At 49.7% G+C, this 26,865-nt stretch overlaps 1 protein-coding gene across 1 annotated transcript in view; it reads right to left on the reverse strand.

Moving 5' to 3' along the window:
• Positions 1-26,865, reverse strand: part of EIF3A (eukaryotic translation initiation factor 3 subunit A) — an 812,143-nt gene that overhangs the window by 518,449 nt on the left and 266,829 nt on the right. The window contains exon 11 of the mRNA XM_069611926.1: positions 18,161-18,346. Coding sequence (XP_069468027.1) covers positions 18,161-18,346 — 186 coding nt within the window. The remainder of the gene's footprint in view (positions 1-18,160; positions 18,347-26,865) is intronic.

Raw genomic sequence — 26,865 nt, forward strand, 5'->3', positions numbered from 1 at the left:
TGATTTGAGGAAGCCCTGGGTCCTGTCCAGGTAGAATTTCAGGGCACGCCTGACCTCCAGGCAGTGCAGAAAGAGGCTCGTCCTTGGGGTCCGCAAAGAACGTAGGAAGGACAATCTTGTTGTTTAAGTGAAAGGCTGATGGCACCTTGGGTAAAAATGCCAGATGGGTCCGCAGGGCCTCCTTGTGAAAGGTGGTGTACGGCTCTGAGGCGACTAGGGCCAGGATCTCACTGACCCTGCGCGCCAACGTGAGGCCAACTAGCAGGGCCATCTTGATGGTGACCATCCTGATGTCCGCAGTCGCCATAGGCTCAAAAGGCTTGTGCACAAGGGCGCCAAAGACCAGATTCAAATCCCACATGGGGTGTGGCTATCTGATGGGCGTGTAGAGCCTAGCGAGCCCTGCCAAATGTCTCCCGACGATCGGGTTGGAGAAGACCCCTGTAGGCCCCAATGGCTGAGAGGAATGTGTGGCAGGTGTCCTGCACGCCAGAGTTGGCGAGTTGAGCTGAGAATGACAGCACGATGTCCAACGAGCAAGCCAGCAGGTCGATATCTTTGGAGTGAGCCCAGTGGCAGAACCTGGTCCATTTGCTCTTATACAGGTTGGCTTGAGATAGGTTGAGGTGGCTGAGTGTCACCTGCTCAGGAAACACTGAGGGCCAGCTTCTGGGGGGCGGGGTGAACAACCCTGCCCCCCTGCTGTGTCAGGATGTGCTGCGACCATCGGGAGGTGGATTGGAGAGACCGCCGAGAGGCTGAGCAGCTCCGAGAACCATGGTCTGGCTGGCCACCACGGAGCTATCAGAATGAGGTTGAGCTGGCGAGACTCCTTGAACTTGCAAAGTACTCTGAAACAGTGGAGTGGGCGGGAAGGCGTATGCAGACATCCCGTTCTACTGCATCCACAAGGTATCTCCCAGGGAGCCCTGCCCCTGCCAGGAGGCAAACTGGGAGCACTTCTTGTTGTGCCTGGTGGCAAAGAGATCCACCTGGGGGAGACCCCGACAGTGGAAGATCTCCTGTGCAACAAGGTCGTTCAGCTGCCACTCGTAATTGTCCACGCCCAACCTGCTGAGCCGGTCCGCTTCCATGTTGGCTTCCCCCGGAAGGTGGACTGCCGTGAAGTAGATGTCGTTCTCCAAGGCCCATTCCCACATGTTTATCGCCAGTCTGCACAGGGAAGGGGACCTGGTCCCCCCCCTTGCTTGTTGATTTAGTACATACTGGTCAAGTTGTCTGTCTGGATGAGGACAACTCTTCCCTGGAGACGTGGTAGGAAGGCTCTGAGCACTAGCCAGATGGCGTTCAGTTCCAGCCAATTGATGTGGTACTCTTGTTCCTGACTGGTCCACGTACCGTGGACCAAGAGGTCCTCCAGGGGGGCTCCCCAGCCCTCTAGGGAAGAGTCTGTGGTAAACGTCACCTGAGGGACGGTGGGCCGAAACGGCTTGCCCGTCCGCAGGTTGCAGGTCCCTGGACCACCATGTAAGGTCCGGGTGGAGAGAGAGTTGGCGATCTTGATAATTTTGGCCTGACAGCCCCTCTCCTGGTTCCACGATGCTGCAAAGTGTAGCTGAATCCTCCTCATGAGTTGTGTGAGGGACGGCCAACAACACCTCGGCAAAAAGTTCCAGCAGATGCTAGTACCACCAAGCCGAAGCAGAGTCAGGGCAGTGCATGCTCCCAGTGCCGCGCCTCCATGAGTCTCTAAATTTAGAGGGGAAGAACATTTTTCTGGTGAAAAAGGTTCTGTCTCCCGTCCCTCGCGAGGGACGCCCATGCAGTATGGAGGAAAGGGGACGGGACGTAAGAGTAGGACAGTTATGACCAAGTGGACGTACCAACCAGGGGAGGTAGGCGGGCTGGGGGCGGGAGGGCGAGGGTGGGACTGGGAGAAAGCTAGACACCCCAGGGACTGCACACACTACATGTAGGCTAGCACAGAAAAATGGGGTCAGAAGCTACAAAAACACAAGAGAAACCCATCTCAATAGCACAAGTTGGTCAAAAAAACAATTGAAAAAACAAACGCCTCCACTAGAGTACATGAAACCGCCCAAAAACGGATTACAATCAATGTACAACTACTCACTGACCATCAACCAGCCCCTAAAGATGCTTCCCCAAGTGGTTTCCCCTACCAGACCCTTTGTGATTGCAGTCCAGAAGCGAAATATCCCTCACCAATGCAAAAAACACTGAGGGATATTTAGGGGTGCAAGTTTGCCATAAAACAACCCTCCCACCCCCCTGTTGCAAAATAACGATTGAAGTGATGAGTGTTTGTTGATAGAGGGGCACACATCCGTCAGGTATGCTGGACCTAGTGGGTCATCTGATGCAAGCGATTGAAGTTTAAGCTTCGCAACCTTTTAGTGGTGAAGTGTTAGGCACGTAGGGAAGGTGGCAGGTGGAGTTCGTCGTTTCCTGGGTTTTGGTTGTGGATTTCATTGAGAAATGGTAAGAGGACAACTTTGTGTTGTAGGCCTGGCAAGCATTTCAAAATGAGTCTACAGAAAGAAAAGTTTATATATTTGTGCAGTAGTGTTGAATATTTAAAAATAGCACAAATGGTTAAGTCGCTTGTGTTTTGCAATGACACATGAAGCCTTTCAGCCCTGTGCTGATGTGGCGCTCGAGCACACAAGCCACTTATTTCTTTGTGCCATTTTTAAACATTCTTAACTCCCTTACACCCAATTTGGCATACATTCACTGTAACCTTATTTCTGATGTCTGTATCTGGTAAGATTCACAGGCTATGCATAGGCCAACATCTAATCACAGAGTATTGCATGACTGGTTTTCAAAATTCAAAAAGGGGAGCCTCAGGGAGGGTTTATAATACTGCCCCATTGTGTGACGTCCATTGTACCCATGGTCCTTCACGTGCCGAGGTCTCAGATTGTTTGGTTTTTGACATAAGGGTGCATGAAGTGTTTGCGCGAGTAAAAGAAAAAAAAGGGAAAGAAAAACATCCATGTACCTTCAACTCCACGCCGGTGGGCGTGGAGGGGGTTCAAATGGCATGTGAATATAAGCAGATCCAAGCATCAGAAAGATGATTAGGGTGAGTAATGTGTGGCCCTCTGAGGCTTGTGGATCCGCTTAGAATCACATGCTATGCACAGATCAGCGAGCAGTACCTGAACAAGGTGGGTTGTGTCAAGGTAAAGCGGCAAATGGATGTTTTAATACCACCTGTAAATCTGCTTTAGAGTGTGTCTAAGCAGTAATGCTGTGCAAAGCTATGAACGGAACTCAAAGTAGCAGCCTTGCAAATTGCATCTAAAGGATTACCAATATGAATGCTTGTTAGGTAGTATTCTCTGAAATGTGCCAATTCCCCCCCACCTTAGAGACCACCAGCAACTTTGCTGGATTTTGAGGACTTGATTTTTTTTTTTAACCTGGAGAGAGATATACCATTTCCCACACATGTATTTTGATGTGATTTTGAACACTTTCTTTTGGTTGTGGAGTCTAACAATCTCCACATGCATCATCTTTTACAATGTGTCACACAGCACCTTCAGTGCAGTGACACAGGGAAGTCTTTCAGATTTCCCAAAGGTTTAAATACCTTCTCTTGGTTAAACAACTGTTTCCAAGAGCAGTAAAGTGAAATTGACTTTAGTTACATTTATGGCTTTCTAGACCCAGCACCCACTATCTTACAAAAGGGTGCTAGATGGGTTACCTAGTATCCCCTTTGTCTAGCTTCTCATGTAACATTTTTTTGTTACCTTTTTCTCCCTGAGTGGCTGGTGGCAGTGGTTTCGTTTTAACTACTGTGGTGTGCATTTACCGCAGGCTGCGTTCACAGCTGCAGTAAAGCATAGAAGGGTGGCATTTTTGTCAAAATGGCCTCAGTCTTTTTTTGCCTCTGGCTCCAGGGTGTCTGGGGTAGGCAGGAAGTGAGGGAGGTGCCTGGAAACTCCCTGTGCTTAGTCTCCTGGGAGACCCAAATGCACTCTGTGGTGATTGGCCGGCTGACTGTCCAGCAAGAAGAGCCACATTGCTGGGTGACTGACAGCTAGGCTGGAATGAATGGGAGAGAACTGAATAAAAAGTGAGGCTTTTGGCTTGGAAGGCAGACGACCACTGGACGAAGGAACTGCAGAAGAACTTGAAGAGGACGCCTGCTGCAACTCCTGGACTGTTGGTTTGCCTGGTGAAGCCCTGCTGCTGTGCTGAAACTCCAAATTCGTATCGACAGAAGCCCCTGCAAGGACGACTTCTCCCCTTGAGTTGGTGGGATCAATCAACTCTCGTAAGCCACCTAGACATCCATCTCAGAGCTGGTTGAACTTCCACAGAGTTGCTGCTGGAAACCGTATAGCCAGGGAGAGGAACACCAGATTGTGTGTGTTGCTTTTAAGCTGGGCAAGGGCCCCAGAAAGATCCTCCAGACTCCCAGGAAGCAGGACTGACCGAGCCCCCCTCAGAGTGAGGAACACCAGAAGCAAGGGAAGTCCATCTCGACAGCCAGGAACCGCTGTGTTGACCTTTGTGGTAGAAGTGAGGAGCTGAAACACTGAACAGCCACTGATTTGAAGATTGCCGGTTGCGAGCGGTGACCGTCCCATTGCAGTGCAGGAGTCTCCAGAAGTCCTCCCTCTTGTCCCCACGACTGAGGCCCAGGAACAGTGAGATCTGCAGCGTTGCTCAGGAACAGAAGCCATCTGCTGCACTTTCTTCAATACAAAGGTATTGTAAAAAGTGAGAACTTCCCTCTTACTGTAGAGTAGCTTGCATCTTCTACTACTCCCAAGCCTAATCAGCTTGTGGCCCTACATTTGATTCTTCTTTTCCTCAAAGACTTCTAAAACATTGTGCAAAGACTTTTCTACTTACTGACCAGAAGTGCTGCATCCTATATAATACTTTTGCCCATTCATTTAGCCTATTGTACTGAATGACTCTTCTTGGGGGATCCAAAAGTATTTGCTTGCTTAAGAATATTTGTGGTCTCTTGTTCTATTTTTTTCCTTTTACCAACTCCTAACAGTATTCTAAATGCAAACAAGACATTAATGTCGCCAGCATCCTAGCTATTGAAGTCACCTGAGGGTGTAGGTTGTGTCTGTGGGACATCCCAAAGGGGTATTTACTGATTTGAAAACTAAGTGTACAGTATTGAAGTTTGAGTGTTACTATTATATTGCTCCCTTCTGAAGAAGGCTTATTCTAACTGATTAATAATTGTTTATTCAAGAAACCTTTAGTGTAAGTTTATTTGAATACTTGTCAATGTGAATCTCAGTAACTCCCCTACAGCTTGCACTGACCCCTCGAGATAAGCCTGGCTGCTCAACACGCTACCAAAACTGTGTAGTACAAGCTTATACCAAAGGTTGGGTTTCCTATACCTGTAGTCAGAGTTGTGTGTAGTGCACCCAAAGGGTACTGCATGCATACTTTGCCCAACACCTGCCACGGAACCTGCCTTGGGACTGCCGTGGCCTTGGATCTGACAGGATATACGTGAATTTTAGCTGGAAGCGCCTTGTACTGCCCCTCGTAGGCCTCCTTGATGAATGAAACCATCTACTGTGCAATTGAGGCCTTAGATGCCCGATACCCGTGCCTGGATTCCCCAAAGGTGACAAACAGTGCACCTGACTTGCAGAAGCCCCTGGTCCTGTCCAGCTAGAATTTCAGAACGCGCCTGACATCCAGACAGTGCAAGACCCTCTGAGCCTCATCCTTAGGGTTAGCAAAAAACGTAGGTAAGACCATTTCCTCGTTTAAAAGGAAAGCGGAGGGTACCTTCAGTAGGAACGCAGGGTGTGTCTGCAGCACCACCTTATCCCTGTGAAAAATGGTACAGGGTTCTGAGGCCACCAGAGCCTGGATCTCGCTGACTCTGCGAGCAGAGTTGAGGCCCACTAACAAAGCTGTTTTAATGGTGAGCAGCCTGATGTCTGCGGACGCCATTAGCTCGAAGGGCTTGTACGTCAAGGCAACCAGCACCACATTGAGGTCCCACACAGGGTGTGGCTTCTTGATGGGCAGGTAGAGCCTGGAGAGGTCCGCCAAATATCTCCCGACTATCAGTTTGAAAGAGAAGACGCCCCCCTCCTCCGAATTTCCGTAGGCTCCTATGGCAGACAGATAGGTGCAACATGTGTCCACCTGCACACCTGAGTGTGCAAGATGTGCAGAGAAGGAAAGCACATCATACAGCTTGCACAGAGGGGGTGGCAGGGGATTGGGGGAGGGGGCGATCTCCTTACAGTCCGCCCAATGACCGAACCTAGTACATTTCCTCTTGTACTGCCTCCTGGCGCCCTGAATGATTTCCAGGTTAGCCTGTGATAGACTCAGGTGCTTCAACATGACCTGCTAAGGAACCATACTGCAATAGCCAACTTCTGTGGGGCGGGGGTGGGTGACCCTGACACCCTGCTGCGCCAGGAGATGAGCTGGCCCATTCGGAAGTTGAATGTGTGGTCCATCCATGAGGCTGAGTTCGAAGAAGGACAGTCACGCTGGCCACCATGGAGCTATCAGAATGACGCTGAGGTGACTATTCTTATCTTGCAGATCACCCTGTGGATCAGGGGTGTTGGAGGAAAGGCATACACTGTCATGCTGGTCCACTGCATCTGTCCCTGCCAGGGCGCAAACTGCTGGCACTTCTTGTTGTCCCAAGAGGCAAACAGATCCACTTGAGGATGCCCCCATCTGCTGAAGATCTCCAGCAGGACCTGGTCGTTCAATTGGCACTCATAATCGTCAGCTCCCAGTCTCTGAGCCTGGCTGCCTCCAAGTTGGACCCCCCCCCCGTCCCAAAAGGTGGACGGACATGAGGTAGATGCTGTTTCTCCATGGCCCATTCCCACATGCAGACCGCTAGGCTGCACAGTGGAGGGTACCCCCCCCGCTTGTTGACATAGTACATGCTGGTGGAGTTGTCTGTCTGGATAAGGACGATGTTGCTCCCAATGGGCAGAAGAAGAGCTCAGAGCTAGCCAGATGGCCCCGAGTTCCACCCAGTTGATATGGGACTCCTGCCGGGTCCAGACTCCATGGACCCTGTGGCTGTCCAGAGTGGCTCCCCAGACTTCCAGGGTGGAGTCCGTAGTGATGGTGACCTGCGGGGACGGCTGCCGGAAGGGCTTGCCCGTCTGCAGGTTGCAGTCCCTGGACCACCATGCAAGGTCCTAGTGGAGAGAAGGAGGGATGCTGACCGGCTCCGCTTGGGAACCCTTCCGATTCCATGAGGCTGCAAAGTGCAGCTGTAAACTTTTCATCTTGAGTCTCGTGTGGGGTACGTCCAGTATGACCGCTGCCATGACACCCAATAAGTTTTGGTACCACCAGGCCAAGGTCACTGCTCTGGTAAGAAAGGGAGTAGTTGCTCTCTTGATGGCGGTGATCTTGTCCTCCAAGGGAAAGACTCACTCGGAGCTCGTGTCCCAGATGAGGCCCAGGGTGGTCAGGCTCTGCGTAGGCTGCAGCTGAGACTTCCCAAGTCGTGTAGTGTGGCCTTGGGGAGGGCTGCCACTGCTTTCATGAGCCTGGTAAATACTCTGGGGGCCGAGTTGAGGCCAAAGGGTAGCACCTTGTATTGGAAATGGCAGCCCATGATACTGAACTGCAGGAAGAAGCGATGCGGTTGCCAAATCGCGGCGTGTAGATGTGTCCTTCAGATTCAGGGAGCACATCCAGTCTCCCATATCTAGTGTCTCCGCAATGAGTGCTGGTGAAACCATCTTGAATTTTGAAGAGTGACAGGTTGAGGGTGGAAAGGTCCAACACAACTCTCAGGCCAGCCTGGTGGTTCTTTTGTATGGCAAAAATCCTGGAATAGAAGCCCAATCCTCTCTGGGAGGCGGGAGACTTCCACTACCTGGTTCTCGACGAGCGGCCGAATTGCCGCCAACAAGAGTTGCTGTCCCAATCTGTGGCGGAGGGACTGGTAGGCAGTACCCCGTGGATACTACACAGAATCCAGGGGTTCAAAAAGTTTGGGTGCCAAAATTGCACGTGAAAGGCAAGCCTGCACCCCCACTGGAGACACGTGGACCCAAAGGGATGTGTCATGCCTTCTTTCCTTATGAGGCTGCTGCAGAGGAGGGAGACTAAGAAGCCCTTGCGCCCCCCCCCCCCCCCTTTATGTTGTTTGCAGCAATGCTGACACGGAGAACCGTCAGGCTGTCTGGACCTCGGTTCCTGGAAGCCGCGGAACACCCGCCCCTTGTCGGGAGCGTTGATGAGACTGGGTGTACCCCTTGGCCATGGCCTTCGTTAGGATAAAGACTTTGCAGTTTGCAAACTGTTCTTTTTATCTAATTCCTCATCGGTGGTGGAGTGAAAGAGGTCTCTACCCTCAAATGGAAGGTCCAATATGCGTTCCTGGACGTCAGCGTTAAACTCAGTAGCCCTGTTAGGGAGAATTCGCAAAAATGTTCCAATTCCCTTCACCTTCGAGACCCCAGCAACTTTGCTGGATTTTGAGGACTCAATTGTTTTACCTGGAATGAGTGTGAGCCTTTTTTCCCCCCACTTTTTCATGTATTTTGAAATATGTTTGATGTAAGTTTTACTGTGGTGTCCTTTGATTATGGAGTTTTAAGATAACTCCATAAGCATCTTTTCATGCATGTTACACAGCACCCTCAGTGCAGTGACATAGGAATGTCTCTTTGGACTTCCCAAAGGTTTAAAGACCTTCTCTGAGATATACTACTGTTTCCCTGAAAAGGCAAGGTTAAATTGACTTAGTTTGACCTAGTGTTTCCTAGACCCAGCAGACACTATCTTCCTATCGAGTGCTGGAGGGATTACCTAGTATCCCGTGTCTAGAAACTCATGTAGCAGTCAAATGCTTCCCTTTTCTATCGAAATGGCAGGTGGCAGTGGTTTTTTAACGAACTACCATGATTTTTTCCAACCGCGAACACCGGTAGCTAAAAATCGCAGGAACCGTGTTTTTCAAGATGGCGCTTTAAGCCCCTTTGTTTAAACCGATCCCGGTCTTCTATTTTCGCCATTTCTTTTTGGAAAGGTCCTTCTAGTGTTTGTCTCTGCGTGCCAAACCAGGTTTGGTCCCTTTGTTTCTATGCCTTTGGCGGGTTTCAGGACTGAAGACTGCCTCTGGCGTCTGAGTGTCTGACATGGGCAGGATGTGAGGGAGGTGCCCGAAACTCCCTGTGCTTAGTCTATTAGGAGACCCAAATGCAGTCTGGCGTGATTGGCTGGCTGACTGTCCGGCAAGTACAGCCACCCTGCTGGCGGAGTGACAGCTAGGCTGGAATGAATGGGAGGAAACTTTAAAAGGCGAGTCTCTTGGACTGGAAAGCAGAGTAGACCACTGGAACGAAAGCACTGAAGACGAGCTGTCAGAGGACAGCTGCTGCAACTCTTGGACCGTTGGTTTGCCCGGTGAAGCCCTGCTGCAGGTCCGAATTGCCAAGTTCTCCTCGACAGAAGCCCCTTCAAGGACGACTTCTGCCTTTGAGTTGGTGGGACCAATCAACTCTTAAGCCACCTGGATACCATTCTCAGAGCTGGTTAGGATTAACCAGGGGGAAGGACACCAGCTTGTGTGCTTGATGAACAGTTATTCGAACTGAAGTGACTCAATTTTGTCAGCGTTTTCTGACAATCCTGTGCATTGCAGGAGTCCCGACGTCCTCCCTCTTGTCCCCACGACTGAGGCTCAGGAACAGTGAGATCTGCAGGAACTGCCAGGAACTAACATCTTCAGCTGCATCTTTTGCTTCATACTAAGGCACTGTGCCAACCAGACAGAGAACGCTTCTCTCGCGGTGAAAGTTTGTGGAACTTTCCCAACTTGCAGGACGAATCAGCTTGTGACCCCAACATATGATTCTTTTTCGTACAAACTACTTCTGAGAACTTTGGCAAACACTTCACTGTTTACTTTAAGTACTGCTCTTTCCTATCCAAGACACTAGTCCATTGACTTTGGCCTAAACCTATTGAGCTGGATCGAGTCCTCTAGTGAACTAAAACTATTTGCACTGCCTAAGAAAGTATTTGAGATCTATTCTGCTAACTTGTGCCTTTACTCCCATTGAAATTAACTGAAATGCCATTTTGCTCCATTTTCAGGGGAGCCCAATTTGTTCAGAAATGTATTGGTTTGCTATTGAATTTGTGTATAATATTAAGTTTCCCCCCTTTTAGTGAATGTTTTCTAAATGATTGTGTAATAAATTAATAAGTGTTTTACTAAGAAACCTTAAGAGTGTCTACTTTAACCACTGATTGTAAAACCTCTGTGTAACCTCTTGCACTGCTCACATTCCTTCTTGAGATGAGCCTGGCTGCTCAGCTCGCTACCACAAAACTGTAGTACGGACTTCTACCAAAGGTTGGTTTTGCTTACACCTGTAGTTGTACTTGTATGTGGTGGTCCCAGAGGGTACTGCATGCAATTCTGCACAACAAGCCCTTCTCATGTCCGTGGCGATACATATGGCCCGGCCAGAGGCATCGATGTGGGCCACAGGTAATCTAAACTAAACCCTCAGACATCTTTTTCTTCTCTTATGAAATTCGCGATTTCTTATAGTTGCCATCTGCGCCCGAATATGGTTGACCCCGTCTGGTGCGTGTAATAAATTACTCAAAATCAAATCCACAGTGGACTATGTCCTGCACCACCAGCTTGGCCTCTGCCAGCCCCGCATTGAAGCGTGCTTGGCTCTGCACCAGAAGCTCTGGAAGTCAGTCAGCTATTTCCTGCCAAAGCCTTTGGTTAACGGCTGCCAGCATGGCATCCGCGTTGGATTGACGCAGGAGCAGATAGACGGAGTACGCGCTCTTTCCGTACGCCTCCAAGATCATCTTCTCCTTGCCTAGCAGTGCCAAGGATGAGGTGGCGAGGACGACTGAGGATTTGAGTAGAGTGACGCTGCAGCTATCACTGAAGTGTGTGGTTGAGGGTGTGCGGACAGCAAGAGTGGATCCCCTCCATCTACCTTTACTTTGCATCGAGACGCCAGTTGACAGGCTGAGCAGAGTGTGGCTTGACCCACTCCTCCTTGGCAAAGGCAACAGCAGGGGGACGTAGAGTGAGGACAAAACCCCTTCCTCCGGTTGTTCGACCTCCAGTTGAGGAAGCCCCAAATATTCTGCCAAACCTGCAAGTCGTTCGTGGAAGGACTTGGACGGTGGCGTGTCAGCGTCCTCCTAGTCTGTGTCCACCAAGATGTCTGGATGGTTTGGACTGGGTGGAGGAGAACTGGGCACTGTGGGCTGCAGTGTAGGAACCAGAGCCGTTGGATGCTGCAGAGGCTGGTGCAGAACCGCCTGCCTCATGGGAGGTAGGGGAGCCGGAATCAAAAGGAGCTGGCAGGGGCAGCAGGGGCTGCACTGGGGCCTGTGGCGCAGTAGCCATAGGAGGAATGACTGGGCGCTGGTGGAGTGATCCCGAAGGAAGGCCGCCGTGCTAGGAACCTTTCGAAGATGTTTAGAGGCCGAAGAGGTGGCAGGTGATGGTGAAGGAGTGGCTGGCGGCTGCTGGGGACAGAACGCACTGTCTCGGTTGCAGTGGAAACATGCCCTGCGCTGCTGATGGATAAATTCTAAGTCAGGTACCTGGTTTACACCAGTCCCACCTTGAAACGCGTTCTCCCACCTGCTCTGTTCCTAGGAGTGGCATTGGACGAGCATGGGTGGCCATTTTGTCGAGCTGCGTGCCACAAGCCGAAGTCGTGGTGCTTGGCTCACTGGGCCCGGCCTCCAAGACTCTTGACGGTGGGGCACAAGACCTACCCTGCACCTCAGGCCGGGGCCTGAAAGGAGTGTTGCCATCGGCAGTGTCGCCTGTAGTGCTGCATGCAGGCACCCCCTCTGACATTAGACCAGTACTAGGGCATTGCCCCTTGAATGTACACCTGGTAAAAGAAACTTGCTGTCCCTCAGCACTGCGCCCGTAAGATCTGAAGACACCTCGGCCATGAGGCCGGTAGCTGGACTAGCCTCGGCACGTGTGCTGATGAGAACCAGAAAGGTTCCTCCCACTCGGCTGTTTCCTTGGGAAGGAGTCGCCTTTACGGGTGCGATTGAACACAGTGGCCCTCCCTTGGGCCTTGACCTCTGACAGTCCTTCAAGTCCTCTGAAGATGACCTTACGAAGAGCTCCCTCCACCGAGCTAGCCTGTTCTTCAATGCGCGTGGAGTAAGGGCGTTGCACGCGGCACAACCTTCCCAGCCGTGGTCTGGCCAAGGAAGCAGAGGCAGAGAGCGTGGGGGTCGGATGTAGGGAAAAGCCCCTCGCAGGCTGGACACCTGCTGAAGTCCATTGACGTCGACATGCGCCGGGGAGGAGCGTGGCGCCGGAGGACCAAGCACCCGATTGACATAAAGATAGAAGAAAGTATTCGGGGAAGAGCGTGTGGTATTACATGGCTGAAGCCAAAACACATTAGCGCTGGTGAAATCGGCCCGTTGACGTGGAAAAGGGGACTGAGGAGTGACGCCGGTGGGCGTAGTCAGGAGAGCGCATGCTCCCAGGGCCACGCCCGCCCATGTGCCTCAATATTTAAAGGGGACATTTTTTTTCTGATGAAAGGTTTCGTCTCGCGTCCCTAGCGAGGGCCACCGATGCAGTATGAAGGAAAGGAGACGAGATGCAAGTGTATATCTGGAAATTTGCCACTCGTGTTCTGCGGGTAGCTGTAGACTTTAGCGTAGACTGACTGCTAGCGAATTGTGTTCCCCTGGAATGTGTTTTGACACTTAGTAAATGTTGCGTTTGAGAGACTACTTTGAAATCCTGTGGGCTAACCTGGACAGACTGGACTGCGTCTCACCCAGTTTGTGGATAGAACATACTGTGCGAGTATTAGAAATGTATGCCCTGCTAAGTGTTGTTGGAATGCTTGTAGGGCTTAGAGGGTTGCTAGTACTTGAAGTAGGATGAAGTGGTTCTTTGCGGTTTGTATCCACATGCTGTGTGCAGTATGATGAAGGTAATGTGCTCCCCATACTGAGCGCTAGTAGTCCGTTGCGAGATCGGCCTGCTCTGGGGAGTGCTGAAAAGGTTGCCCTTTTAACATGATCTTTTATTTGTCCACCAGCGTAAAGCTTGTAATAAGGTTTGCAAAACAAACACTACAGCACCCCACTGACCGCTTGCCTGAGACCATTGTTTCGCTAGCCACTCTTGCATCAGACGCAGCAGCAGTGTGGAGCAAAATGAATGCTGGAAGCCATTGTTAGGGAGATCCTTTTAATGCTTCCTCTCCTAGTGAGCCCCCATCCCCCCCCCCCAGCACGTTTTGCTGTACTTCTGGACCTTTTTCTGTATATCCTGAATGAGTAGTCTTTCCTCCCATTCATTCTTATGTGTTCTGTCTTTTGGAACTCTGTTTTACCTTGGTGTCCACTTTCCTCCAGATCCCTTTTAAGCCTTCCGTATTTTACTTTTGCAGCACACAACACCTTATGGGCAGTGTTGCTGGGAACCCTTTGGGTTCTCCTTTGAGATTTTCTTTATCCTTGCTTACCACTGTTCTTAAGGATAGAGGGGTACTTTTTGTATCCGTCCTAAAAGTTAGTACTCTATTGGCACACCACCTAGTATCCCCCTTCTGTGGCTTTTGGTCACAGAATCCTTTAGTTATGGCTGGTGACATGTTCTACCAGCTATTATGCCATTTTTAACTGCAGACTATACTCACAGTCCCAGTTGTGTACAAAAGGGTTCACCTAGGTACTTATTTAGTGGCTCCTTTTTTTTGTCCTTTCTAGCATGGTTGTTCTAGGTTAGCCCTTCTACCATTCAGCGGGGATGTGTGTGTTTTTGCCTTTGGCGGGAACTCTTGGGTGTCCCGCCATCCCAGCCCCCCAGGCTCAAGTGTGTCTGGGCAGGTGTTGGGTAAGATTTTCATATCAATGATAAATCTTCCTGACCTGTGCCAACCCGAGAACTTTTTGCTGGACTGGTAGATTATTTTTTTCCCTATACCTCAGTGAGTGGGAATCTTTCCACACTCAGTCTTTTACAAGTTATCCTCTGACAACCTTTTGTCAATAAGTGTTCATTGTTGCTGGGTTTCCCTAGGGGCTCCCCTTTTAACTTTCTGTGGCCAACCTTGTGAGAACTACTGTTCCCAAGGGTAGAAAGGATCTTTGGATCCCTTTTACACTTCATTAGAAAACACCAGCACCCACCACCTTATGTCGAGTGCTGGGGAGGTACGGAGTATCCCCTTTCTAATTTTATGTTAACAAGAACAAACTTACCTTTAATGGCTGGTGGCAGTGAGCCTTTTTATAAATTTGGTGCATGTTTACCACCGGCTCTTTGCACAGCCCTGTTAAAGGCACCCATGGGTGCTCATATTACCAAAATGAGCCCTCGTCTTTTTGAACCATTTTAGCTTTTCTTGTTCCTTTCCCTGAAATCAAGGGTCGGAAATTCCATTGCGATTTTTATCTTCGGCGGGTGTCCTGTGGAATCCCTGTCCAGGCTCCAGAGTGTCTGAAGGCAGGAAGCGGAGGAGTCGTCCAAAACTCTGTAGCCCTTTATCTTCCAGCCAGACTACTAGAATCCAGTTCAAACTGGAAGGCTGGCTGTCCTGAAAGGACTGCCAACTCCCCAAGTTTAAATGTTGCAAGGCTGTTTGGCTGGGTTCCTGCATAAAAATCTGATCCTGGAAGCTGAAGAGGTAGTCGACCACCGGAACAAAAAAAAACTAAGAGCAAGATGAAGAAACCACAGCCGAGACGATTTCCAGCGACTGAAGAGCCTTCTGTGATGACCCCGACCCATAGCCTGGTGAGACCCACTACAGTCAAGACGACCTGCATTTTGAGCCATCCCACATTGTGCTGCGACCATGCGGGTGTAATACCCCAATACCCAGGGACCTTGGGCAATTGTGCAGTGTCTTCCGAATCTCACTGAAACTTCGTGGCCAACCTGCTCGATCTCCAGGGGCACCATTCAGGTCCGTAAAGTCCCATCCCTGAGAGTGCTTGGGAGGATCATCTTTCTCCATTCAAGATCCCTCCATGAAGAGCTCCCTTCCACTGCGCATCCACAGCATTACCAACTTTCTCATTCAGAGAAGCCCTCAAAACGTCCCCACAGCAACCTGAAGCCCTCTCCCCCACCCCCATTTGTATCATCACGGAATCCTTCAAACATTTGTCTCACGCACTTCAAAACACCAACAAGCCACATACAGGGCCTACTGCTGACCCCCCCCTGGGCCTTTGTTTCCACGAATTTGGTCCGTGGTTTGGGCCCCCTGGCCCTGCCTGCAGCCCCGTTCCCCACTGCCTCTCTGCTGGCCTCCCTCCTCCCGCCTCCCAGCCCGCCATCCAACCCCGATAGGCTGCAAAGATCTGCCTTTGCCATGCTACCATCGAGGCAGCTCCCTGCTCGCATCATTTATTCAGACGGAGTAGGTGAGTTTGGGCCTACTGCTGAGGCCCCTGGGCCTTTGTTTCCACAAATTTGGTGCGTGGTTTGGGCCCCCTGGCCCTGCCGGCAGCCCCGTTCCCCACTGCCTCCCTGCTGGCCTCCCTCCGCCCTCCCGCCTCCCGATTGGTCTGACCGCTTCTCTTAACTGGATTTCCTAGGGCAGCCCTCTGCCCGGCAGCCCCTGTGGCTAAGGGCCCCAAGGCCAAGGGCGGCTCCAACAGAGGCGGCTCCAGAGAGTGTCTGCAGGTGTCCGCAGGGGAAGCCAATGAAGCCACCAGACACAGACAAAACTAAGTGCTGACATGGGTGGGGGGTAGAGCAATTACTCTACTCCAGAAAGCTCCTGCCACTCTAACTTACCTTTGAATGGCCTAGACTGCTACAGACCTACACCATGCATTATTAGAGAGAGATGTGACCACCAGCCTAAACCTATTCATGGCTGGACAGCAAACACTGCCTGCAGTATAATGTTAACTAGTACCATGCCCCGAGAGAACCACGAAGACTAGCTTGCGCCAATCTAGACAGAAATGTGATTGCTAGCATATGCCACACCTAGATGGAATTTCAGAGATGTGATTGTTAGCATATGTGACTCTTAGCATGCACCACACTTAGAATTCTGAACCTAGCTTGCATCGCATCTAGACAGAAATGTGACTGTTAGCATGTGCCACTCTAGTATAGAAGTCCGAACTTGTGCTTACGCGGCATCCAGATAGAAATGTGATTGTTAGCATGCACCACACTTAGAATTCTGAACCTAGCTTGCATTGCATCTAGACAGAAATTTGACTGTTAGCATGAGCCACACTTAGATGGAATTTCAGAAAAGTGATTGTTAGCATGTGTGATTGTTAGAATGCACCACACTCAGGATTCTGAACCCTAGCTTGCGTCGCATCTAGACAGAAATGTGTCTGTTAGCATGTGCCACTCTAGTATGGAACTCTGAACTTTAGCTTACGCAGCATCTAGATAGAAATGTGACTTGGCATGTACCGCACCTAGATGGAATCCCACAATTGCAAGGACAGCAATGCCAACTAACCAACCAACAATTCCATCCCTCTGCATACACCTCTCAAACTAGAACCAAACACAACCACAAGCCTAAAACACAGCAATCCGTACAAACTTCACAACAACAAAACAAACCACACAGACTTGCACAACAGCACACGACGACTACGGACCATAAAACATCCCAAGCCTAGCCAACGGACCCACCGGGCTGAGGCTGCCAACAGCCCATCACTGCTCTCTTGCACTTTTCCAGCTTATTCCCACTAACCCACCCCCTCTCCTCCCCTTTTTTCAGAGCCGCCAGAGCGCCAGGGGACCACGACGGTGGCGATGGTGCGCGGTGCAAATGTCCTTTAACATTAACACCTACAGGCAGATGCCGGCCGTTGTCGCCTCGGCCCGTTCCCCTCAATCCACAGACCACCCAGTGTATACTAGCACACAACATCCAACCTGGCTGCCTCCTCTCAGCCTGTTGTGCGCACACATCCTGTATATAGCTCCTGAACGTTTGAGGGTAGATGGTTCATTAATCAAGAAAAGTATTACAACAGCCTGCCCAGGGCACAAAATAAGTACTGGGTTCTCCCATCTACTGCGCCCTGCCATGACTGCAGACCTAGAGGTTCCATGCTGTTAGCCCGTAAACTGTCAAAGCTTTATGGGGCTTGATAAATGCAATCAAAAGATATTTGGTATTCGCATCATAAGGTCCAGGATGTCAGCCTGTCTATTACGCTTAGAAGTTGTATTAGGCCAGCATGTTCTATTCCACCGATAAAGCAGCCTCTTACAGATGACCGTAGCACCCAACTACTTCGAAGACTGCTCTGTCCAAGTCTCAAGTTACATATGCACACACCTCTTGAGTGAAATTCAGCCACAGGCATGGCTACCCACCCGCACGAATGCAGTGACTATGACAAAATTCGGTCTTGCTGGACGCATCACTGCCATTTCCCAACCCCACCCGAAGACTTAAAACTCGCACTGCCTCTTTTCCATCAGAAAGCAGCAACGACTTAGGACAATATTTGGTCTTGCTGGACACTAAAGTTTGCCTTGCTATCACATACTCCCACACCCCCAAAACTCAGCACCCATCCGTTTGCCCGACTTCATGGGTAGCTTTTTTGGAGCCTGGCCAGCCCTCATTACTCCTTATCCTGGCCAATGAATACACATTCTAGCCTTTAAACAATTTTCCCACACCTTGGACTTCGGGCCCCCAGGGGTGTTACCACCACAAGCGTATTGATGTCATATTAATGGGATAAAGGCGCTATACAAAGGACTACTACAACTACTAGAAAAACTAATAATTCCTGCAGCAGCTCACTGTAAAGTGATGTGCGCTACATCAGAATCTTGGACAAACCCCCAAAATAAGAGATTTGAGCCAGGAAACTAAAGTTGAAAGGAGCCCTCAAAATCTGCACTCTCCAATAGCCATTGGCTAGTTTTATGCGAGGAGGAAAATAGGAATATGTTTATGGGGAGAATTGATGTGAAGTCTTTTTACGCCTGGATAAAACCCGTACGCTAAGCCCTTGCAAAAACACTTTACTTCCCTTCAAAAGCCAATACAGGGTTTATGCCCCAAAAATTTGCTGTGGTTCCATTGATGTCAATTGTAAATAAAGTTCCAAAAACAAACATACGCGCAATATTAGAAATTACATCTCACAGACACGCGAAACTGTGCAGACTTACCAATATATGTGCAGGTTTGATAACTGCAACAGCTTTGGTAAGGACAGACGACATTGCAGTCAGCTGACTCCGGATATGTTCAGAAGGCATATTTTGAAGGAAGGGTCCAACAGGGGCATCCTCCCGTGCAGAGTAGTTTAGGTCTGAGCCAAAGCTTAATGACCGAGTAGTGTGATCAAGACGCACCTGGAACAAGCACACAAAAATAAAACCATGGTGAATGAGCTTCTATAAAGGCAAACTATCATACAGATGTTTTCCATCTCTGAAAAGGTTATCTGCGGATCGGATTCCCCTTTCCTAACCTCCATGCCAAAAGCATAGTGTGTACCTATGTCTTGCTTTACCAGTCTCCTGATCTGCAGTGCCTGCTCTACCAATGGCACAGAGCAGGTTCAGTGTTGACAGCCAAGCCTCTGCAATGCAAGAGTAGCAATTAAGATTTGCACCCCTGTGGCAAACCTATCGTGATCAATCGTAGGCCAAGTTGGTGGAAGGATAAACTCTAAAGAGAAGCTATGCCTAGGTTAAGGCATGTTGTATGGCACTACTCATGAACACTGCAGACACATTCAATTTGATATGTTCGGTGGCATTTGTATTGCATTTGTATAGCGCCTGCCGCCATTGGTATGTCCTCGAAGCTCTGTCTGGATGCCCTGGAAACACTTGTGTACAGGCGCGTTATGAATGCCATATCACATTATATGTGTTGAACAGTAATGAAAGCAGCCTTTAATTGCCAAATTGGATGTAGGAAAAGAATGGCTAGGTCTCTAACAGCCCATATTGCAAAAGGCATGAGGCTGTTGCTGTCGAAATGTCGAGCTATATGAACAGCTTGATCAAATGTCGCATGGGACTCTGCTGTATTCTGTGGTCCCAGTGTTAGGTAAGAATTGGTGTAGTAACACAGACTACACAGCACTTATCTGCTTGGTATTAGGTAACCCACCTTTTGGTATAGGTCTGTACTACACAAGTTGGTAGTGTGACTGAGCCGCCAGGCCAATCTCACGAGGGGTAAAGGAGAGCTGTGGCAAAGAAATTCACAAATACAAAATATCCAAGTAACACTTACACTGAAGTTTTCAGTCAAATAGTTATGTATGTTCAATTTTTAAATAAGCGTTCTTTAAAAAGGGCAAGATATGTAAGAATCAAATGTACTTTAAAACACTTCAGAATCAACACAAGTTAGTGGATACTCTTTGAATGGAACAAGTTACTTACCTGTAACTGTTGTTCTCCAGCATGGGTCTGGCATGGATTCACATGCTCATGAATATTCCCCGTCGTCAGGCTGGGAATCCTCGGTATATTCCCCGTCGTCAGGCAGGGAATCCTCGGTAAAGAAAAATCAGTATCAGTTTCGTTACTGATCTGTCTTTCGTAGTAGTAACCAATCACTGATCTCTGCGTCATACTGACTCCAGCCAATGACTGCCATCTCCCTAAGCCCCGCCTCTGGCAGCCATCATATTTGGTAGCACGTGAAGTGGCAGTATGACCAAGTGAAGAGCCGCAGAGGGGTAGGCGGGAGGGTTCGCATGTGAATCCATGCCAGACCCATGCTGGAGAACAGTTATAGGTAAGTAACTTGTTCCTTCTCCAGCATGGGGTCTGGCATGGATTCAAATGCTCATGAATATAAGAATACATAGCAGTACACATGCACAACCACGGGAGGTGGCAACAGGCTCAACATTAAGCAATACAACAACTCAACATTAAGCACCCTCTCACCAGGCTCACCTTAGGCGAACAGGTTGCGCAGCACTGCTTGGCCGACCCTGGACTCCTCCCTGGAATCCCGGTCGACGCAGTAGAATTTCTTGAAGGTGTGCGTCAACCTCCACGTAGCAGCCCTGCAGATGTCCAGCAGGGGCACACCAGATAGGAACGCCGTGGTAGCTGCGATCGCTCTGGTGGAATGGGCTCTCGGACGGCCGGGCAGCGGCCGGTTTGCCAACCGATGACAGTACATGATACAGCCGGAGAGCCATCTGGAAATGGAAGCCTTTGAGAGAGCCTTCCCCTGATTAACAGGTCCAAACTTCACAAAAAGTTGTGACGTCTTCCGAAAACTCGTCGTGCGGTCCACGTAGAACTTCAGCGCTCTAGCCACATCCAGCGAGTGCAAAGTCCTTTCAGCCGGCGACGAAGGCGACGGGAAGAAAACAGGCAACACCAAGGGTTTGTTGAGGTGGAAGTCCGACGGCACCTTGGGCATGAAGGAGGGGTGTATCCTGAGCACTACCCTCGTGTCGTGAAAAGTCAAATACGGGGGCTTGCAGGAAAGGGCCTGGATCTCTCCCACCCGTCGTGCGGAGGTGATGGCCACAAGAAACACTGTTTTCCACGACAAGAACTTCAACGGAGCCGAGTGCAGAGGCTCGAACGGAGGTCCCATGAGCTTGGTCAGCACCACGTTGAGCTCCGGGGCCGGAGCCCCTGGGCTGCTGGCTGCAACCTCCAGCGCAGATCTGAACCCTTTCACCCACATGCCCCTCTCCAGACCGCACGCGCCAACACAATCACTATGTCATGATGCCTACCTCCAAGGAGCCAGGTCCGACCCAGCGACCCCTGAGGCAGGCATCATTTTCCCCAGGGGAGTGCCAGCGGGCCAAAGCTGGGGCCCTTTGGACGCAGTCCTGGCGCCTTAGGCGCCAGGCTCATGTTGGACCTCTGTCCTGGCGCCTTAGGCGCCAGGCTCATAAAGCTAGACATGTGTTCAAGTGTTTTAATGTGCACTTACCTGATGCAGACCATGCTGCCACATCCAGGCCCTCTTGAGGCCTGAATGGAACTACTTTACCTGTGGGACTACTTTCCACCCGGGTGTGGTCGGGGAAGGATACATACCTGATCGGAGGAAGGATACACACTTGGGACTTCTTCCAAAGCTATTTAAACCACACCCGATCAGCAACTCACGCTTCGCGTTGTTCTGCTCCTCGCAGCTGGACGCTCACCCTGTCAGCTCCTGCATCTGGACGTCAGCCACGCCTGTAAGCATCCTGGGCCACCTGCAAAGGGAGACAAGAGACCTACCAGCTAAATCTGCACCACGGAGACATCACCGACGATCCTGAAAGGGAAGACATTTTTTAAAAGCATTTCGTTACGATCGCTGCAGCGCTGCATTTCACTCACCTTTCCTGGGTTCCTCCATCTTCAGCAGCGATCATCCGGATACACAGCCACTTCCCAGAGCCTAGAGAACAAGACAAGAATAAGAGGTGAGAGAAGGAAGGGAATAAGACTTACCTGTTGGGTCATTCCCATTTTATTTCGGGTCTTGCCGCTTCCAGGCATTTTCCGGACCCCGGCCCCTATGGGGAAAAAAGACAAGGACATTGAATGAGCGAATGCAAAGACAGTTCCCGAGCGCTCATCCAGAACTAACCTGCCATTTACTGGAACTGCACGTTTCACTTCGGGTCGGCGCCATATCTCCGGCATTCCGAACCCCGGCCCCTAAGGGGAAAAAAGACAAGCATTAGCGCTTGCTGCAAAAAGACAATGAACATTATTAAGCTTGGACTTTTGAACTTGCAACAGAACTTTTACAGAGCCTTACCTGAATAGTCAAGCTTACCTGAACTCCCAACAATCCTCAATCCAGTGAAGTAACTGGGTTTTAACGCGCCCCTGCATCAGAAGCAGGATGGAGAGCTCATCCTTCCTGACCCTAAGGTGAGACTTCACGGGGAATCGTGGAAGGGTATCGTGGAGGGTTGGAAGAGAGTGGGAGGCTTGAGCATAAGTCAGTAGGTAATACTCCCTTTTCACGCACAGGGGAATATTCCTGCGAGCCGGAGAAGCCAGAGTAGAGGGCCCTTCCTGTCCATCTTCAGAGTCCTGCGCTTCACCATTGAAGAAGCATCAGCACTCGAAGCCAGACCTGCGCCTCCGTGGGAATGAGGTGAGCGTTACACCCCTGCCCTTTTCCTTGTGGTGGTTACTACCAAGGAATCAGGTATTGAGTGACCCTTAATGTATAATGGGTCAGAGGGTGAGGGACTAAACAGATTCTTAATTCTAGGGTTGACCCCTCTAACCAAACCAGGTGATAACTATGGAATAAGTTGTCTTTTGACTGAGACGAGAAGTGGAATGGCCTGACTAGTAGGTGGTTTCTTTTAGATTTTTTCTACAAAATCTATTTCAGGAGTAATTTCCCCTGCATCAATCTCAAAATGTGCTGCTGCTTTCCGTAGTAGCGCATTGCAAGTAGGTTGGTCATCTATAGGTGACGGGTTTCTGACTGTGTGGTTTGAGGAGAGGACAGGTCCAGCACGTCAGGGTCTGTCGACGCTCCTGGGGACTGCCAGGGCTGTGAGCCACCTCTATCTGGGTCTTCATCGAAGCCCCCCACCACCAAGGTCTGGGTTTTCCTCAAAACCTTCTAGGTTTTGTTAATCAACATTTAGGAACTCCTCATCCTCTTGGAAGTGAGTTTTCTCAGTGAGGTCATATGTATTAACCCCTCTTGAAGTGGGTTAAATAGTCTTGGGTATTTAGCCCTGGAGTCTTCAAGAAGTACCTCTCTTGATCTTTTAGGTGTTACATGTGCAGGGGTGGACATGAACCTATCCAGCTTATCCATACATGATTGGAATCTTTCTAAAGTCCATTGGGGTAGCCCAGAACGTCTGTCGTTTTGGTTGTAGCGCCCTTATCTGTGGACAGCCCAGTCGCAGGTTGCGGTTGCAGGGAGGGCTTACGACCCTTACAGTCGGCAGAGGCCGCCTGTAGGCCCGGCGTCTCCGTTAGGGCTAGGGCTTTCTTCGACTTAGACAAAAGTGCCATGGGTTGTGTGTTTATCCTTATGTTTGTGTGCGTCAGTGTCGCTGGGGTGTACATCCCCATAAGTAGGGCATAAGCCAAACTTGTCGGGGCCAGACGTGGAGGAGCGGGAGCGCTCGCTAGAGGTATACAACCTCCTATACAGAGGTAGGTAGTGTTATCACTGTCGTCGTCACATGCCGCGGTGGGTGAGGAATCAGCTCTAGACATAGCGTAGGCTACCCACATCTTGACCCTGCGGTCCTTTAAAGTCTTTGGGCGAAGAAGTTTACAGGCCGCACAGCCGTCCTCTTTGTGGTCGAGGGGTAAGCAACGGTTACACAGCTTATTATTATCCTTCCATGTGAATTTGCCCTCACAGTGCAGGCAAAATCTAAAAGGAGTCCTCTCCATAGCTGAGGATACAGTTAAGTGATAACGACCCCGAAGGAAAGGGGGCTGAAAGAGAAAGGCATTCTTAGAAAGAAACAGAAGTGTCCCACAACCCCCACTCTTTACTGTATAGGCCGGCCAGGTGTTCGGCAGTGCCAAAGTATCGCCTCAGTCGAAATCACCGCCGAAGGTCTTAATCGGCAGTGAACAGCTTAGACGAAGGAGGGATTAAGATTTAACGTCATTTTTAAATAAAAACGACCAAGAGTCGAATAAATGGTATTAGCAATTTGTCTCCAACGAGCTCCGCATTAGTGCGACCAGATTCTGGGCGGAAAAAAACAATCTGAGGGACCTCGACGTGTGAGGGATGTTGGGTACACTGCACGTCACTATAGGGATAGGATTACAGACACGCCTATGTCGACGTCCCCTTTTCGACTACAAAAAACGAAATGCAATACTCCGCAGTGACCACTGGATGTCGGACTCTGCACAGCATGTGATTCTAAGCAGATACAACCATCAGAACACTAGTTACACTTTGCAGATTGAGTTTGCAGAAAGGAAAGGTTAAAGGAAGGGAAACGGTCAAACAGGTTCTCAGGGTATGCAAGTATACTTAAATCTTCCAATGAAGTCTAGACAAGCCTTTCCTAGCAATAACAGTCTATAGCAAGTTACCACCTACGAGGGACAAATATCTTAGTCAATGGACTAGAAGACTCTGCAGTGAGCCAGGACAGCCAAAGTCAATTGGAGCACAGTCTATGGAGCTGAGGCACTTGGATAATAAAAGCTTTGCACTTTTTTTGGTGTTTCAGGTAAGTGTTGTAATCCTCCACAGACATGTGCCCTCTCCCGCCAGCTACTTTATTTTTTTTGGACTCCCACCCCACCGATCATGCTCTCCTCACCCCAGAGTCACTTCCCCGTTTCCCTCCCTTCTCCCGCCTCCCATTCCGATTGGTCACAGACCCCACCTTAGATCACACTTCCAGGGCAGCCCCTGCGGTGAAGGACCCGAGGTAAAGTACAGCTCCTGAAGAGGCAGTCCCAGATCGTGTTTGCCCATGTTAGCCAGTGGTGCCGGCAGCTGTCAACCAGCATCGACCGACAAGGTACGAGACCAGCACCTGCTGCTCTTCTGCAAACTGTCCATACCCATAAAAATGTATCCTAAACCCTCCTATTGAGTATTATCACAGTTGGATTCAGCCCCTAGCCAAACACTGCATTCACGTAATTTACCACCCATTAGCCATGTTCTAAATCTAGTTAGCCTGTACCTCGTAGCCTAATGACATGCATTACTTACCATTATAGCATTTGATTGTATCGGCTTCGATTCACATGCTGTGCATATGGTCCAAAATCCAGTGGTAACCGCAGAGTATTGCATCTCGTCTTTCGAGGATTGAAAGGAGACGTTGGCATAGGCGTGCCCGTAACACTATCCCTAACTTGATGTGTAGTGTACCCAAAATCCCTCATGCGCCGAGTTGCCTCAGATTGTATTTTTCCTGCCATGAGGGATACCAAGGCTAACGCTAGTACACAAGAAAGTAGTAAGACATCCATGTTCCTTCCGCCCGAGCCGGGAGGAAGGGTGGGCACATGTGAATCTAAGCAGACACAATCATCAGAAATGCTATTACGGTAAGTAATGCATGTCTTCTGATGCTTGTTAATCTGCTTAGAATCACATGATGTGCATTAGACTAGCGAGCAGTACCCAGAGTTGGAGGTGGATTGTGAGACGGAACAGTAGTGAAAAGATATCTTAATACTGCTTGTGCCACCTGAGAATCAGACCTAGAATGAGTGTCTACGCAATAGCGTTTTGTAAAGATGTGTACAGAACTCCAGGTTGCCGGTTTTCAAATGGACTTTAGGGGAACATTTGCAATGAATGCTGTGGAAGTCAGAGTGCCTCGAGTAGAATGTGCTCTAGGCTTAAAGGGCAGTTCTCTCTTAGCAAGAGTAAAAGTGTGATGCATTGGACTATCCACCTTGAGATAGCTGACTTACAGACCGGTTTCCCCTTCTCCGCCAGCTGCCACCAAAACGAAAAATTTGGTTTGTTTTCATCAGTGGTTTTGTTCTTTCCAGGTAAAACATGACTGCCCTGCGCACATCTAACATGTGGACACTCCTTTTGGCCATGTTAGTGGGGTTTTGGAAGAAAGTGGGCAGTTCTATGGATTCGTTCACGTGGAACTTGGAAATAAATGAAGGCGCAAATCAAGGGTGAGTGCGCAGAACCACCATCTCTAAACATTAACAAAAGAGTCCAGTGCTGAAAGGGCCTGTAGTTCACTAACCCTTCTAATAGAAGTGATAACTAGGAAGGCTGTCTTATAGTGAACGTCTTTTAGCCCTGCCTTGTGCATAGGCTCAAAGGGGGACCCCCATGAGTCTAGTCAGAGCAACATTTAAGTCCCATCCAGGAGCTGGTTTTGAAATGGGGGATGAATCCTTTTAACCCCTTCCATGAAAGCCTTGATAACTGGTATTTTCAACCACAACACCTTTTGCTGTGACGTAGTGTAGGCTGAGAGAGCAGCTAGGTGAACCTTTAGGGAATTAAAAACCAGGCCTGAATCCAGTTAGTGGGTCAGGTACAGTACAATGTGGGTAGGAGAGCAGTCGATGGGATTGACTCCCTTGGCATTACACCAGATAAAGCGTTTCCATTTACTGGAATAGCAGTATCGGGTGTTGGATTTTCTCGCTTCCCTGAGTATGACCATACATCTGAGGGAGTTGAAGGTGTCTTATGACCTCATGAACCAGGCCGCTAACTTCAGAGTTTGCGGCATGGGTGCAGTGTCTCTCCCCTGTCCTGAGACAACAGGTTGTACAGGAAGGGCAATTTCATCGGAGGGGAGAGGGACATCTCCATCAGGAGAGAACCAGGGTTGGCGGGCCCACATGGGGGCCACCAATATCATGTTCACTGTTCTTGGTGCATCTTGTGCCCGATGTTGAGTAAGGGAGTTGGGAGGGACGGTGGGAAGAGCGTAAAAAATGTCCCTGACCATGTTAAGCCAGAGCCCGTTCCCTTTGGAGCGGTTCTGTGGATGCCTGGAGGCGTAATCTTGGCATTGAGCATTCTCCACAGTTGCGAACAAGTGGATCTCTGGGAAACCCCATTCCGCAAAAACGTTGGAGACAATGTCTTGGTGTAGTCACCATTCGTACTCTACAGGCAGTGGGAAATCTCTGGTGAGCACGTCTGCCAGAAAATCGAGTTTCCCAGGAACGTGTTGGGACAACAGGAACATCCTGTGTTTGAGAGCCCATATCCAAATGTTTTGGGACAGCTTGGATAGCCCTGGAGTGTGTTCCCTTGTTTGTTCAGGTAGTACATGGCTTAGGTGCTGTGTCAAGATCATGACTGTTTTCCCCTGTAACTGAGTCTGAAAGGCTTTCAGTGCTTTGAATACCGCTAATCGCGCCAACAGATTAATCTGGTTGAACGTTACTTGTGAGGACCACACACTGTGCGCCGTCTG

The sequence above is a fragment of the Ambystoma mexicanum genome, chromosome 8 (assembly GCF_040938575.1).
Source record: "Ambystoma mexicanum isolate Mex_15411 chromosome 8, UKY_AmexF1_1, whole genome shotgun sequence".
NCBI classification, from domain to species: Eukaryota; Metazoa; Chordata; class Amphibia; order Caudata; family Ambystomatidae; genus Ambystoma; species Ambystoma mexicanum.